Consider the following 15,302-nt stretch of genomic DNA (forward strand, 5'->3'; position numbering starts at 1 on the left):
AATATAAAAATTTTACTCTTGACAGACAAAATCGAGGAAAAAATTTATTAATCAAGAAAATTTCTTAGAAACTGAAGATAAATCTAAAAAAACAACTTACTTTATAAAAAATGCGAAATTTAAAAGATTTTTACTTAAAAAGAACTCAAATTCACTTTCATACGGTATCTGTTTATTTATTAAATGACTAGTTTACAACTAATTTTTATAACAAAAATATTTTAGAAACCTCATGTTTCATATTTTTCTTCTTTTTTTCTTGTATTTTAAAAAAAATATATAATAAATATTTTAATTTTTTTTTCCTTCTAAATTGCTCAAAATGTGATCAAATTGCTTGTAATTTTGCATGTAAACAACAAAAAAAAATTATCGACACTTCTTTCAAAAGTAATACTAAAAAATGGCAGAAAATTTCCGAGGATTTCATTCAAACAGCGGGACTACAGGAATTGACACGGTCTTCGAACTCTCCGAGGTTTCTTCTCTACGGCGCGCACAGCTTCGTCAAAAACTTCCCCGAGATGACTCTTTTTCTTCGCAGAACATTCTACCAAGGCATAAGCTTTAATTTTGGCTCGCAACTTTTTTGCTTCAGCTGTCGTCACGAATTTTTCGGAATTGGGAACGCGTAAATCCATCTTGGTGCCTTTTTAAAAGAAATTTAATTGAAAATTAAAATTTTTATGGAAAAATGAGGAAAAACAGGACTTACCAACTAAAATTATGGGAACATTGGGAGAAAAATGTCTGACTTCTGGATACCATTTTGACAAAACATTATCGAAGGAGGCTCTACTGGATATTGAGTAACATATTAGGAAGCAATCAGTCTAAAAATAAATAAAAAAAAAAAATAAAAAAAATTATTATTAAGTAAAATAAAAAAAAATATTATTTAATTGAATAAAATTTAAAAAAATAAATTTTGAATTAAAAAAATTAATTTTTTAGTTAAAAAATAATTTAATTAATTAAATTTTTTATTTTTTAAATTTTTTTATGAATTTAATTTTTTTAAATTAATTATAATATTTTTAATTAAAAATAAATTTTAAATTATTAAAAATGACGAAAAAAACTCACATTTGGATAAGATAATGGCCTCAGTCTTTCATAATCTTCCTGCCCAGCGGTATCCCATAACGTTAAATTATATTCCTTGCCATCGACCATAATATTTGTGGCATGATTGTCTATAAAAAAATCCAAAAAATTCAAATAAAAATCTTATTTTCAGCAAAAAAAAAAGTTTCTTACCAAATACTGTTGGAACATATTCCTCCGGGAACGAATTCTGTGTGTACGTGATCAGCAGACAAGTTTTGCCAACCATTCCGTCGCCGACTGTCGTGATCTTAAGCGGTCTTAAATGCGCCATTCTGCAATAAAAAGCGAGAAAATGTTACAAATTTATGCGAAAAAGACATCTTTGCATTAATTAAAGCTAATAAATTGCAGGCCAGACCGTGCTTGAAACACAAACAAATATATTCATCATTAAGAAATTGCAACAATTCATACGTAAGGGACTTCTATCTAATACAATAAAAAATACGATAAATTTTAATTTTATTAATCATCGTAACACCCATGACCACAAATGTGAGTAAATAAAGTTAAAAACCGCGAAATTCCTTCGGTTTTGGTTTAAAAGGAATTATAAAGTTTTGTTTACAAAATTTTGTATTTTTTATTTTTTAATATTTTTAAAAATGTTTTTTTTTTACAAAAAATAAAGAAACGTAAGTTTTTAAAAATTTTAAAAATATTTTATATTTTTGAAAAAAATATAAAAAATAAGTTTGAAAAGAATTTTTTAAAATTTTCATCATTTCTGATTTTTTTTTAAATATAACATTATAAAAAATTTATCAAAAAAATAAAAATTATCGAAATTGACCAAAATTTATATATTTTATGTTTCAAAGCTCTTAATAAAAATTTTAATTATTAATGAATGAATTTTTGAACTTATTATCACTTCTATCATTATGGTTAACAAAATTTATTTAAAAAAAAAATAAATTAAAAAAAAAGTTTATAATTTAATAAAAAATTTTTAATTTAATAAGTATAAAATAATTTTAATTTGTTTTAAATCAAAATTGATAAGCTTTGTTTAAAATTCGAAAAAAATTACCGATTTAAAAATATAATTTTAATTAAATTAAAAAAAAAAATAATTAAAATTACTTGAATAAATATCAAAAAAAATAACTTCTAGAACAAAAATTTTTAATTTTTTGTTTGTCTCAAAATAAAAAAAAAATATTTCAAAAAAAACTGAAAAAAATTCTTTCAACCCTTGAAGGTCTTTGAAAAATACAAAATTTCTTAAAAGTGCAAAAATCGCTTGATATACGACAAAATAATTCATTTCACGACACTTTTTCGAACATCTGATCATTATCTAACCAACTTGCATAAAATGAAGGAACGTCTTAGTCAATTAGACAAGTCATTAACACACTTGCAAATGTTTACTTTACTGATGTTCCGAATTACGTTTCACTTGACTTTGCTGCGACTTTATTCAGTCACGATAAATTTTTATTTACCTCGCTGCCATTTTTGGACTTGTCGTAAATTTTGACTGAGCAATTTCGTAATTTTTCTTGTTTTATCGCCACAAAGTTCCAGACTAGACTATGACAATGACGAAAATTGACAGCAAGTGCGTATCGCTTTTCTTATCATCGAACACCGTTGACTTGAAATTCGGTATCAGTTTAGCAGACATTTTCTGTTATCGATAAATGTTCGCATTGATAAACGTGAGTGGTTTTGTAAACATTAAAAAATTTAAAATACAGGAAAGTTTCGATATTTTGAACAAAAATCGGGTTAAGGTCAAATTTCTCAAAAAAAATAAAATTAATTTTTAATTGAATAATCTCAATTAAGAATTCGAAAAATTATTTTTTTAATTTTATTAATTTCAATCCGATAATGAGTTGAACAAACAAATATCTAATCGAAGCCGTAATGAGATTTAATTGAAAATAATAACAATCCAAGCCGACTAATGATGTAATCCGATGCTTCTCACAATTTTTTTTCTCTCATTTGTGAAGAATTTATCGATCGAGTAACTTGTACGGGTGACTCAATTGATATTCTTCACTCTTTACTATTTCTGGAACGTCATAATGTGTAATTGCATGAATCTAGTTGAAGAAGATGAAACAAATTTAATTTGTCCAATTAAGACAATGGTGACGATGAGATGACATGTTTGACTCAATTAATGAAATTTTATAAATTATATTCAACTTTAACCCTTTTTAAAGTGAAATTAGTTGTAAACTATGCCGTATTTAGAAAAATTGAGGCAGATATAAATTTCAAGAAAATTATTAAAAAATTTATCATTTAAAAATTTTTTCAAATTTGTCAAATTGTAAAATTTTTGAAAATTTCTTCTTTTTTTCAATTTTTTTTTTTTGCAAAAACTTAAAATTTTTATTTTATTTTATAATTTTATATATTCAACTAACGACTATTAAGTTTATTTTTAAGGAAAAAAAATTTAACAAAAAAAAAAAATATATTTTTAAATAATAAATTTTGTTTAATATTTTATTTTATAGATCAATATTAAAAAAAAAAAAAATTCCAAAAATAATTTATTTAAAAATTAAATTATAAATTATTTAAAAAAAATATTACAAATCAAAGGAAAATTATTATTACGAATTTAAATAAATAAATAAAAAAAATTATTTTAAATATTAAAAAAAATAAGAATAAAAAATTAATTAATTTAAATTAAAAAAATTAAAAAAAAAATTTTAAAAAATTAAAAATATTAAAAAAAATAAATTAAAATAAAAAAAATTAAATGAAAATTTTTAAAAGGTTTCCCGCATTTAAATTTATTTTTTTTTTCACATCCCTGACTGCCCATAAAAAATATTCTATTTGCATGACGTTTTTTTAAAACTTGAATGAAACACAAAAAAATTACTCACTTCACGTCTTTGCAACAAAAAATCATGACGATTCTTTTCTTATTGTTCAATTCAATTCTGAAAAAGTCAACTTCCTCTTTAGAATAGCAGATAAGAATATTTTTATCACGAACAACGCACAAGACCTTAACCATAACCTAGCATAGCACATGCCAACTTTGTCTCAACACTTTCTCAATTTTCTGTTTCTTTCTCTTGTTTGACAACTTTATCAGACGCGTATCTTTCAATTCACTTCCGTTCGTTATTTGTTCAATGCAACGACGAAAAAAAAGTTTGCTTTTTGTGTTTATTTACTCATGCTTTGATATTTTTTTTTTGTGATTCACACAATTCTCGTGTGATGTAATAAGACGTTAAAGAGCATGAAATGCAATTTTTACGTTTTGATCCACGCAAAATTTTTAAATTAAATAATAGCAGAAAAAGTGTGTCAGGTCAGCCATAGAGAGGCATCTAATCAAAAGAACATTTGTAAAAATGCGAGAAAAAATCTAAATTTAATTAGATAATTGGATGGTTTGGTCATTTTTTACTCTGCGGCTTCAAATTAAAGACATCTCGTGAAGAATTTAGATGAAAAAAAATTGCGTGTAAGAAAAAATAGCTTTTAACACTCTTTTGGAGAAAGCCTTTAACAAAAAAAATGATGGATGTGCTAATTGATTTTTGATTGAAAGCTGTTACTTTTGAACACAATTCGTGATTGATTTAGTTGTAACACGAATTTTTGACGCTTCATTCATTTTTTACTGTAAATTTGTCAAAAAAAAACTAGTTTTTAGCTGATTTTATCAGAGAAATGTTCAAAAAATGTGCATTGGGGTAAAAATTTTCAAATTTTCATTGGGGTAAAATTTTAAAATGTGCATCAGGTTGACAATTTTAAATATTTGAATAATTTTTTTTATAAAAGTTACTGACTTAAATTTTTTTGATTGTGCATTAGGTAAAAAAAAAAGATATTGTGCATTGGGTCAAAATTTTGAAATGTACTCTGGGATAAAAATTTTAAAATTTTTCTCAAGTTACAATTATAAATGTTCATTGGGGCAAAAATATTCCCAATCTACATTCTTTTTTTGACCCAATGCACATTTAAAAATTTTTCCCCAATGGAAATTTTAAGACATTTCGAAAGTTAAAGCCAATTACAAGATAAAAATTACAAGAAAAATTTTTTTTTACAAGAAATTTGCATCAATCCAAGATAAAAATTAACTTCCTTCTACTTCCTCTTCACTTTATCTCAACTCAACCAACCAGCTGCCAGCTTCAAGATGATAAAAAAAACTTCTCGCTCTATTTCTCTTTATGCCTCTCGGTGACAATTTTAGTATTCTCGTTGCATTTGCATACAATAGACGTGACACAGTTCAAATTATGTCAAAATTAACGAACGAACAACAACAAGAGGAATTTCAAGAGGCGTTCAATCTCTTTGACGACTTGGGTGACGGCAAAATTCATCACAAGCAAATTGGCGAATGTCTTCGTGCACTGGGTTTGAATCCAACGGAAGCGGATGTCAAAAAAGTCATCGAGCAGTTCAAAGATGACGATCGCATTTCGTACGAAACATTTTTGCCCATTTACGAGGCTTTGAGCAAGAAAAAGAGCAAATGTACGCAAGATGAGTTCGTTGAGGAGTTGAAGCAATTTGACAGAGACGGAAGCGGCGCAATTGGATTCGTGGAGTTGAAGCATCATTTGATGTCGATGGGGGACAAATTGACGGATGAAGAGGCGGATCAACTGCTGACGGGACTCGAAGATGCCGAAGGAATGATTAATTATGAGAATTTCGTTAAAATGGTTATGAGTGGTTGACGACTTAAGCTGACACTTAAAAGACTTAAGAATTTAAAAATAAAGAAAAAAAAATTTTTGACTTAAATTTAAACATAAGACTTAATCTTTGACTTCAGCTTAAGTTTAATTTTAATTCAAAATTTCGAAAATAATTTTTTTAAGTTACTTAAATTGGCTTAAGTCAAATTTAAATGAATTTCTTAGGTCAAAAAATTTCAAAAAAAATTGGTTTTGCTAAAATTTTAAAAAATGAATCTTAAAATTATTTTAAAAAATTTTCTAACTTAAGTTAAGTCAAAAGCTTAAGTCAAATTTATAACTTAAGATACTGAAATTAATTTTTACGTTTGGGGGCATACCTCAATGTGTCATACTTTTTTTAAGAGTAAAAAACGAACAAATTCCAAGAATTACAAATAAAGAGTGATTCATCGCGCGCACGAAAAAATGTTTTGTCATGTTTTACACTCACTCATCAACAACTTTTTTTCATTTTATACGTGATTATCTTTCTCCGTAACACGACTTTGCTCATGCATAAGTGCTCAAGTGACATGACGTACCGTTAACCCATATTAACAACAAAAGGTAAACTGATAAATAATTTTATAATTTTGTTTCTATTTACTCACAAAATATCAGCTGACAACCGTTTTAATTCCAATTAATCATTTTTATTTGGAGAATTTCTTTGTTTTCTTCTCCTCCGACGACTACTTATCATCTTCGCTGTAAAAGTACTTTATCAGTGTCAAACAAGCGCACGCTCATATTTATAACAAAATGCATTTATAACAAAAAATTAAAGAGAAATATGAGACGTGAAACCTAAAGAATTTAAATTAATTGTTCTTCTAGCAGTTTAGTGTTTTGAAACGGAAGGAGACGTTCAACGAGCAACGATGGAATTTGTGTGAAAAGACACTAAGTGGCGTTTAGAAACTGGTTTAAAGAAAGGTTTTTGAAAAATGTTAACAATATTCAATCAACAAGTTTTGACGAAAGAGGTACAAAAAGGGGATCCAAAATAAATTTGTGAAGTTCAAATATTTCTTCGAAAAAAATAGTACCTTGTTTTTGAAGTTGTCTTAGATGGTTTAAAATTCATAAAAAATAATGATTTAAAAAAATAAAAAATATAATAAAATTTTGAAAATAAGGAAATTAAATAAAATGTGAAGAAAAAAAAAATTAAAAACATTAATGGTCAAAATTTAAAATAAAAAAGTTAAAATTTTAATTTATAAAAAAATTATTTTTTTTCTTTTATTAATTAATTATTTATTAATTTAATTTATTTATTTTGATTAATTATTTTTATAAATTTTAAATTATTTAAATTTTACGTCTAAAAACATTTTTATGAGTTTCTTGATTTTTGAAAAAAATATAAAAAAATTAAAAATACTTTGAAGGTATTAATTTTAAGGTAGAAACATTAAATTAAATAAAAATTTAATTCTTTTAATACTTTAAAAATTTTTTTAAAAATTATTGATTTTGCGTTCCTTATTTTCAATTAATTATTAAATAAAAATTAATTAATAACGAATAAAAAAAATATTTAATTAATTTTAATAATTTAAAATATTTTTTAATTTTTTTTATATTTTTTTCAAAAATCAAGAAACTCATAAAAATTATTTTGAATCTGTAAAAAAAATTAATTAAAATAAATTAAAATTTTAAATTTTTTAATTTAATTTTTGAACATTAAAGTTTTTAATTTTTTTTCTTCACATTTTATTTAATTTCAATTAATTTGACTTAATTAATTAAATTAAATTATACTCAATAATTTAATAAAAAATAATTATTTTCTCATAAATCAACTAAAAATTCACTTTGATTGAAGAATTTCGTTCTTTCCACCAACAAAACTGCCGGAAACGATTTTCTAATATTTTGTAATTCCCAAACATTTAATTAAATTGGCGTCATTGCTGAGATGCAGATTCTTAAAATTCAAAAAACTTAACAAATCAAATGCATTCCAAGAATCTTTTAGTGATTAATTTCTCTTTAAAAACTCAAAATTGCTCTTCATTCATCTCAAACACGCAAAAAAATGCAAGAAAAAACAATTCACTCACCTGTTAGCTTCTCGTGATTATTTTCTGTTATTTCTCAATTATTATTCCTCTCTAAATAAACGGTTCGCAATTATTTCTTTTACCAACTTTCTGTTAAACGCAATAATATTTCACTAATTGAATTCCAGTTAATTGTCACTCACTGCAAAATTGCCTTGAACTTATTGTTTATTTAATGTGCCTCGCAAAGACATAAAGGAAAGTGCAATGAATGAACATAAAAATAACAAGTAGCGGCTAAATAACCACTTTCTCCTTTACTGCTGCGCGTTTTTCAATAATATTGATAATAAAGTCGTTTACTTTTATTTTTGTAGCACGCACATGGAAACGAATGTTTTTTTTTGGAGAAAAACCAGATTTTTTCGATGTTTCGATATTTGAGGCAAGCAAGCAAGGTCACTTAGTTTTAATTGCCGATAATCTAAAAATACTCCAAATTGTTTATGGATTCACATAAATTTCATTCGATTTAATTTTTTTTTTTTTTTGTTAAATCTTGATGAGCTGCAGAAACTGCCAATGATGATGATGAGGACAACTCAGCAAAATTTGTTGCAAAATTATTTTATTTACAATTTTTTTCGTGAGATATTATCTTTTGTTTATTTAGTACTTTTAGTCATTTCGCAATATCTTAATAGTAAGCACACGTTTCAGCACTTTTTTCATTAAATGATGAGTCAAGTTATTTTTTTTTATTTATTTAAATTTTTTTTTTTAATTAAATTTATTTTATTAAATTAATTTTATTTTTTAATTAATTTAAATTTTTTATTTAATTTAATTTTTAAATTATTTTTTTATTTTATTATTTTTCTATAATTTAATTAATTTTTTTTTAATTAATTTATTTTTTAATTATTTAATTTTTAATTAAATTTTTTATTTTATTTTAATTTTTTTTTAAATTTTAAATTTTTTTTAATTTAATTTTTTTTTTTAAATAAGAGCACTTTTAATATTTTTTTTATGTTCAACAGGTTTTTTAGTTAATTCACAGAAAGACGAAGAAACCACAAAACAAATAATCGGTTATCAATTTTTTATCGTCAATATTGATAGTTTTAACGCACGTACATCGTGTCACATGTGAGTGAATTTTTTTTTTCTTGTGTATATTTAAATAATAAATAAATAATAATAATAATAGTTTTCTACACACTAAAGCACACAAAAACCTAAATTTCGATGTGATTGCCACAACGGTTGAACGACAACTGATGCCTCTCCCAATAACCGTACAGCGAGCCACACATGGATTGTTGTTGCATATTAAATACAAAAAAAAAAAAATTATTCACAAAATGTGTCGCTCTCAGCGTTCTCGTCGTAACGAAGGAATTTTTTGAACATGTGGTTGTGTTTATAACGTGCAATACTAACTCGCGTAAAACTCTTTTATTGTCGTTGGATATCTTGTCTGACATGGCGTTCGTGTTTCTACGGGAGGAATTTGTAAAGAGAAGATTTGTTTAGAAGGCTTTGTTTGCATCGAAACTAATTTATCGTTAGTTGTTTATCAAGTATGACATAAAGTTTTTGTTGATGCGAAGCAGATGACTTTTGAAGATTATTTTTTTGTGATACAAATTGAGCTTTTTTGAGAAGAACTTTGAACCATGATGAACTATTGATAATTAATTAATTAAAAATTTGTTCATTTTTAGAAGTTTTTGATTAAAAATAAATTATCAAAAATTAAGTTTGAATTGTAATTTTTTAATTTTAATTGATTTTAAACATTTTTTTTAATTTTTAATTATAATTGACTAACTCCATAAAATAAATTTGACATGAAAAAATTGTAAAAAAATTGAAAGAATTAATCTAAATCAAATTAGTTAAAATTTAAATAAATAAATTATATTAAATAAATTAACTTTACAAAAAAAAAAATTTATTAAATAATTAAAAATTAAATTATTAAATTAAATTTAAATTTTTTTATAAAAAAATCTTTCTTAATTTAATTTTAATTTTTTTAAATAATTTTTTAAAGGTTTTAAATATGAATTTCTTCAAATTATCATGAATATTGCCTAAAATTTATGAACTTATTTATTTATTTCTTTTTTATTCAATTTAATTTTTTATTTAATTAATTTTTTATTGCTTTACTTTTTTTAAATTTAATTTTTTAATTAATTAATTAATTTTTATGTAAAAAATTTCAACAGGATTTTGATTTAACTTACAAAACGACAAAGAAAATTTATGAACTTATAATTTTTTTAATCAGTCAAATAATTTTATGAATTTATTATTTTAATTAAAATATTAATATTTTTGTTTTCTGAACTTAAAAAAAATATCCGCCAGAGGGCACTTTTAAAAAAAAATTATAGATTTTAAATAAAAAATTTAAAACATCAGAAGGCATGATTTGATAAAACTAAGCATATTGTCTTAATTAAATTAATTATTTAAATATATTTCGGTTTAAATTAAGAATTTTACTTCAAAAGTGCCCTCTAGCGGATATTTTTAAAAAGCTTGAAAATTTTTGGTTAATTTTTATTTCAATTAATTTCTAATAAAATTTCAACTTTTAATTTTATAAAAAAAAATAAAGAAAGTTGATTTAAAAATTTAATTAATTAAATAAAAATTATTTCAATCAAAATTAATTAAAATTTCAGAAACTTTTAAAATTCGATAAAATATTTACTTACCAAAAATTCAGTTTTTGCAAATTTTTATCCAAAGTAATAATTTTTTTTTCCATCGTAAAGTCTTCTTTGACTGTTCTGGCAAACATCATTGATTGATAATAACTTGTTGATGCTAAAAATAGTAAATAAAAAATAAATAAATAGAAAGTAACTCAGGAAGACCTAATCAGCAGATGTTTTTGTTCCTCACGTGCAATAAATATGCTAATGCAATAAATGAAATTTATTAGGTTTTTGTGCGCAGAACACGAACAAATTATGTCGACCTATATAAATTTAGCTCTTCACCCGACTCGAGCTCAGTCTCTTTCAAGATTTCAACCAAAAATCAGCAAAACTCTTCAAGATGCCCAAATTAATTTTCATCGTGAGTGCTTTGCTCTTGCTGAGTTCCGTTTGTTCTGGAATCGAGTACGTTGACAACGAAGAGCCTGAACCTGATGACTTGCCTCCGTTGCACAAATGCCAAAGAAAACAGGAAACTTGCGTATTTTCGAATGTAAAATTAACGCTTGATGAATTCGAATGGCGACCAACAACGGAAAGAGCTCATTTGGTGAAAGTAATTAAGTTTGTGTCGAGCGTCATTCCCGTCGTCACGAGCAATTTGTGCGACACGTTCGTCAATTTGGAGATTTTGTGGCTGCACGAAAACATCGAGGTGCAAGAAGTTCACGAGAACGCGTTTCGTAACTGCACAAAATTACGACATTTGTTCCTCTACACGAACCAGATCAAAAAATTGCATCCAGGCACTTTTCGTGGCTTAACGAATTTGGAACATCTCGATTTGGGCAACAATCAATTGGTTGAATTCACTGATCCCGACATGTTTGTGGATTTGCACAATTTAATGGCATTGACATTGCATCAGAATAATTTTACGGATTTTTCTCCTTTATTATTGCGAAATAACGTCAAGCTAACGTCATTGTGGATGCATTCGAATGACCTCTTAGACTTAAAAGTCGAAGAAATTGTCAAGTTACTCCCGAATTTGACGGTTTTTTATTGGGATGACAATCAAATTTCCTGCGCTCGAGCCGTAGAAGCCATAAATTTCGTCAAATCTCGTGATATTTTGTACGATTATGGAGCGAGAAACAAAGTACGATATTATCCGATGCAAAAAGTCTTTGGAAATTTCAAATGTGTGCCAGATATTTCGTGGATGGCATCGCAATACTACAAGAAACATTATTCGAACAAGAAAATGCAACAATGTGATGACATTGATGATAGTCAAAATTTAATTGGAGATGACTTACAAACGACCTTGGGTGCATTGGAGAAGATGCAAAAGACCGTGTTGGAAGAAATGGCAAAAATTAATGAGAAAATCGTGAATTTGGAGGAACTGGTAAATGAAGCGATGCAAAATTCGTCCTCAGAGGTGACTTCGTAAAAATTTTAGGTCAAATTTTTATTTAAAAATTATTTTTAAGACCTATGTTGAGAGTCACAGTGTTCCAAAATTGCCAATTTTTGATTAAAAATTTATTTTTAGTCTTAATTGATCAATTTACGATGAAATATAAGCCAAAAAATTCCAAAAATTATTTAAAATCCATTAAACTTGTATTAAGATTCTAACCAAAAAAAATCACAGTGGGCCAAAAATTTATATTTTTGATCATTATCTAATTTTAAGTCTTCACGAATTGAATTTTTAACAAAATTCGAAAGAAAAATTGATAAATAATTTTAAAAATCCTAAAAAATTTAATTCAGTACTCAAAATATTGAAATTTTATTCAAAAATTAATTTTTATATTTTTGAAGAAATTTTAAATAAAATTCAATAAAAATCCTTAATTAGATTTTATTTTTGATTAAAATTTAATTTTGTGTTTTCAAAAACCAATTATTGAACCAAATTCAATGAAAAATTTTTAAAAACTCAAAAAAATTATATTTGACCTTCATTGAAGGTCACACAGTGGTCCAAAAAAATATTAAAAAAAATCAAAACTCAATTTTGCGTCGATTAAAATTAAAATTTTATAAAAATTACTTTAATAATTTAAAAAAAAAAATCATAATGAGAGTCTAAATATGCACAAAAATAAATATTTAAAATTAAAATTCAATATTAAGACTTCAAGAATCAATTTATTGACGAATTCCATAAACAAAAGAATGTCAAAGATCCAATAAATCCACAATAAAATAGATTTACAACCAAAAAATATTTCTTTCGATGACATTTACAGCAACCTTCTCACCCATATTTGACCAGAAACTAAAGTAATATTATCGCACTTCACCTACTCACTTCTCTACCACTTTAGATGAATATTGAAATTTATTGTTATTAAAGATGTTTACTCTTTATTATTGTTTCTTTTAAAAAAGAATCTCGTGACGCTTTATTTAAAAAAAAATTATTGAACGAAAAAAGTTGCCACCAACGGAAGCTATTTGTCTTACGAAACATTCTAATGCAAGTGTCGCGCGAGACAAAAAGTAGATTTCTCACGCATTTTTTGTATGCAACTCACATTCTTTTCGTCTCTTTTCTTGTTCTTCTTCGTTTCTCGCGTTTTTAACGGTTTTTTATTTTGAAATTCGTACCGCTTTCTTACCGATCGTACCGCATTTTGCATTGGCGACGAGGGGTAATGTCTTTCGACGAATTAAATTCGCTTCTACTGTCTTTTACGAAAAATAAAACTCACAATTTTAGGATTTTTCAATGATTAATTTTTCGATTTTTTAAATTGAATATCGAAAAAATCCAAAAATTTCTGAAAATTTCTCAGATACTCTTGGATTTCATTCAAATTTCAGTCACTATCCTCTTCAAAAAATTCGAGGCGTTCAAAAATGTGATTTTATCACTCCAAGCCTTCTCATTTGCGATTCTTCAGCTGTCAGTTCAGTCGGTTACGGACTTTTAACAGATTCAATCGGCATTTCTTTGTATCCTTTTGCTCCATCGTTGGTCCGTGCAAGTTAAAAAATGCAATTTTGCAGAAAAATCCAATAAATAAACGCACGCAAAATTGACAATTTAACGTAAGAAAGGAGCGATTCTGTGAAAAACGACGCCAAAACAAGTGAATCCTTGCAGCGAAATGTAAAGGAATGAAAAGGAACACAAAAAAATCGATTGTTTTCACCAAATACAAGTAAAAATATTTACCTTTACTCGGAGCGGCAGAAACAAGTGCAAGAAATATTTATAATTAGCGTCGTAATTGCCGCACAGAATATCAAAATATTTCAATAAAAAGCAAATTTCATTAATAGTGAATAGTTCGCGGTAAAAAACGTCAAACACGAGAAACAAAAAAAAAGTTAAAAAGGAAAATTTTTTGTCAAAGCAAAAAATCAATATTTGTGTTGTTGTGAGTGTGTGTAAATGTGTAACGCTATATAAAGCTATATACATAAATATCCGTAGAAAATGTATAGATTACATTAAAAACATTGAAAGTAGCTATTATTATTCCAATCGCATACAATAAATATTGGAAAAAATAGAGTTAAGGATTAAAAGTGTCAAATGTTGTAAAATAAAAAAAATTCTTAAAAAAATTTAAATAAAAATCTTTCAAACTGACTCCGAAAACCAGAAGAAAAATCATGAAAACAAAACTCGTTCAGCTCGTGTGGCGAGGCGAGTCAAGTGTCGATCCGCGATTCTCGTCCTTTATGCTGCCATGGACTCTTGCTGACATCCGGAATCATGATAACCATACAAGGGTAAGTTTTCTAATCTAATCAAATCTAATAAACGACTATTGCTATTTTTCGTGTGTGTATGTGAGTGTTTTGCATGACATTGGGGTGCAATGATGGCATTGAAATATTAAATGGAATTTTTTGTCAAGAGGGGTGAAAGTGAAATTATGCACAGCAGGTCCATTTACGGAAAAAACGAAGGAAAAATGGCGAAGAAAATAGAGAGTGAATTTTTTATAAGAAAATAGCTTGCAGTTTATTATTTGAATTTTTTACATAAATTTAAGATAAAATATTGGATTATTTGGATTTTACGTGAAATTTGTTACGAAGGGAAGTAATGAAATTTTTTTTTTCGTTTTTCTCGCAATTGAAGCAAAATAAAAGGCTCAAAGCTTAAATTTTTCACAAATTTTTATTTAAATAAATTTTTTATTTAAAAGCTTTATTTCCAAATATTTTAAATTTATTTATTTTATTAATTTTTACTGAAACTATTAATTTTTTAATTCTAAAAATAGCAAAATAAAGAAAAAAAATTAAAAAACTTAAAAAAATAAATTAAAAAATAAAAAAAATATTAAAAAAAAAAATAAAGAAACTTTTATAAAGATTTTTTTTAAATTTATTTCATTAAATATTTTAAAGCATTTAATGCAGATAGAATTTAATAAAATATTTTTTTAATTTTTTTTATTCAAATTTAATTTATTTCTTAAAATCAATCCTTATGAAAAAATATTTTTATACAAAAAAAATATACTTTTAACTTTTTATAAGAATTCTCTTAGATAGAAAAAAAATCAATAAATTCTTATCAAAAATCAAACAAGAAAGAAAAATACAAAAAAAATAATCAAATAAATAAACGAAGCGTAAGAAAATTTCGAATGTCTCTCTCGGGATCTTCCTTGAATTCTAACACAATCAAATCGAAATTATTATTGCCTTTATTTAAAGGAAAAAAACATTTTTCTCCAATTTTTATGATATAACATAAATCTCCCTCGTTTTTTGAGGTTGGTTAACTCGAACGTTCATTCACTCAACTAAGAACTGGA

At 25.3% G+C, this 15,302-nt stretch overlaps 3 protein-coding genes across 5 annotated transcripts in view; 2 read left to right on the top strand and 1 right to left on the bottom strand.

Annotated features, from left to right (window-relative positions):
• Nucleotides 1-150: 150 nt before the first annotated feature.
• On the bottom strand, nucleotides 151-8,466 carry LOC134830216 (ras-like GTP-binding protein RhoL). 2 transcript variants are annotated; one of them, XM_063843634.1, is made up of 5 exons: nucleotides 7,880-8,466; nucleotides 1,261-1,382; nucleotides 1,087-1,196; nucleotides 716-833; nucleotides 151-649 (listed from the first exon to the last, which is right to left on the bottom strand). In XM_063843634.1, exons 2-5 carry the CDS (start codon nucleotides 1,379-1,381, stop codon nucleotides 444-446), a joined length of 555 nt encoding a protein of 184 aa, XP_063699704.1. In that variant the 5' UTR covers nucleotide 1,382; nucleotides 7,880-8,466; the 3' UTR covers nucleotides 151-443. The 2 variants fall into 2 exon arrangements, with proteins under 2 accessions (XP_063699704.1, XP_063699696.1); XM_063843626.1 differs by lacking the exon at nucleotides 7,880-8,466 and adding an exon at nucleotides 2,562-2,650.
• On the top strand, nucleotides 5,342-5,894 carry LOC134826972 (myosin-2 essential light chain-like). Its single transcript, XM_063839486.1, has one exon. The coding sequence runs from the start codon at nucleotides 5,358-5,360 to the stop codon at nucleotides 5,802-5,804; it is 447 nt and encodes a 148-aa protein (XP_063695556.1). The 5' UTR covers nucleotides 5,342-5,357; the 3' UTR covers nucleotides 5,805-5,894.
• A 4,983-nt stretch (nucleotides 8,467-13,449) lies between the features above and the next one.
• LOC134827017 (TBC1 domain family member 4) overlaps nucleotides 13,450-15,302 on the top strand; it is a 44,378-nt gene continuing 42,525 nt past the window's right edge. For both annotated transcript variants that reach the window (XM_063839546.1, XM_063839553.1), the window contains exon 1: nucleotides 13,450-14,262. In XM_063839546.1, the coding sequence (XP_063695616.1) occupies nucleotides 14,143-14,262 (120 nt within the window). In that variant the 5' untranslated portion in view covers nucleotides 13,450-14,142. The remainder of the gene's footprint in view (nucleotides 14,263-15,302) is intronic.

Source organism: Culicoides brevitarsis, chromosome 1, assembly GCF_036172545.1.
Source record: "Culicoides brevitarsis isolate CSIRO-B50_1 chromosome 1, AGI_CSIRO_Cbre_v1, whole genome shotgun sequence".
NCBI classification, from domain to species: Eukaryota; Metazoa; Arthropoda; class Insecta; order Diptera; family Ceratopogonidae; genus Culicoides; species Culicoides brevitarsis.

Coding starts and splice junctions, on each gene's coding strand:
- LOC134830216 (XM_063843626.1), bottom strand. Junction 834..1,086: donor GGCCATTATCTTATCCAAAT/GTGAGTTTTTTT, acceptor ATTTATTTTTAG/ACTGATTGCTTCCTAATATG. Junction 650..715: donor TGTTCCCATAATTTTAGTTG/GTAAGTCCTGTT, acceptor TCTTTTAAAAAG/GCACCAAGATGGATTTACGC.
- LOC134826972 (XM_063839486.1), top strand. CDS start 5,358: ATGTCAAAATTAACGAACGAACAACAACAAGAGGAATTTCAAGAGGCG.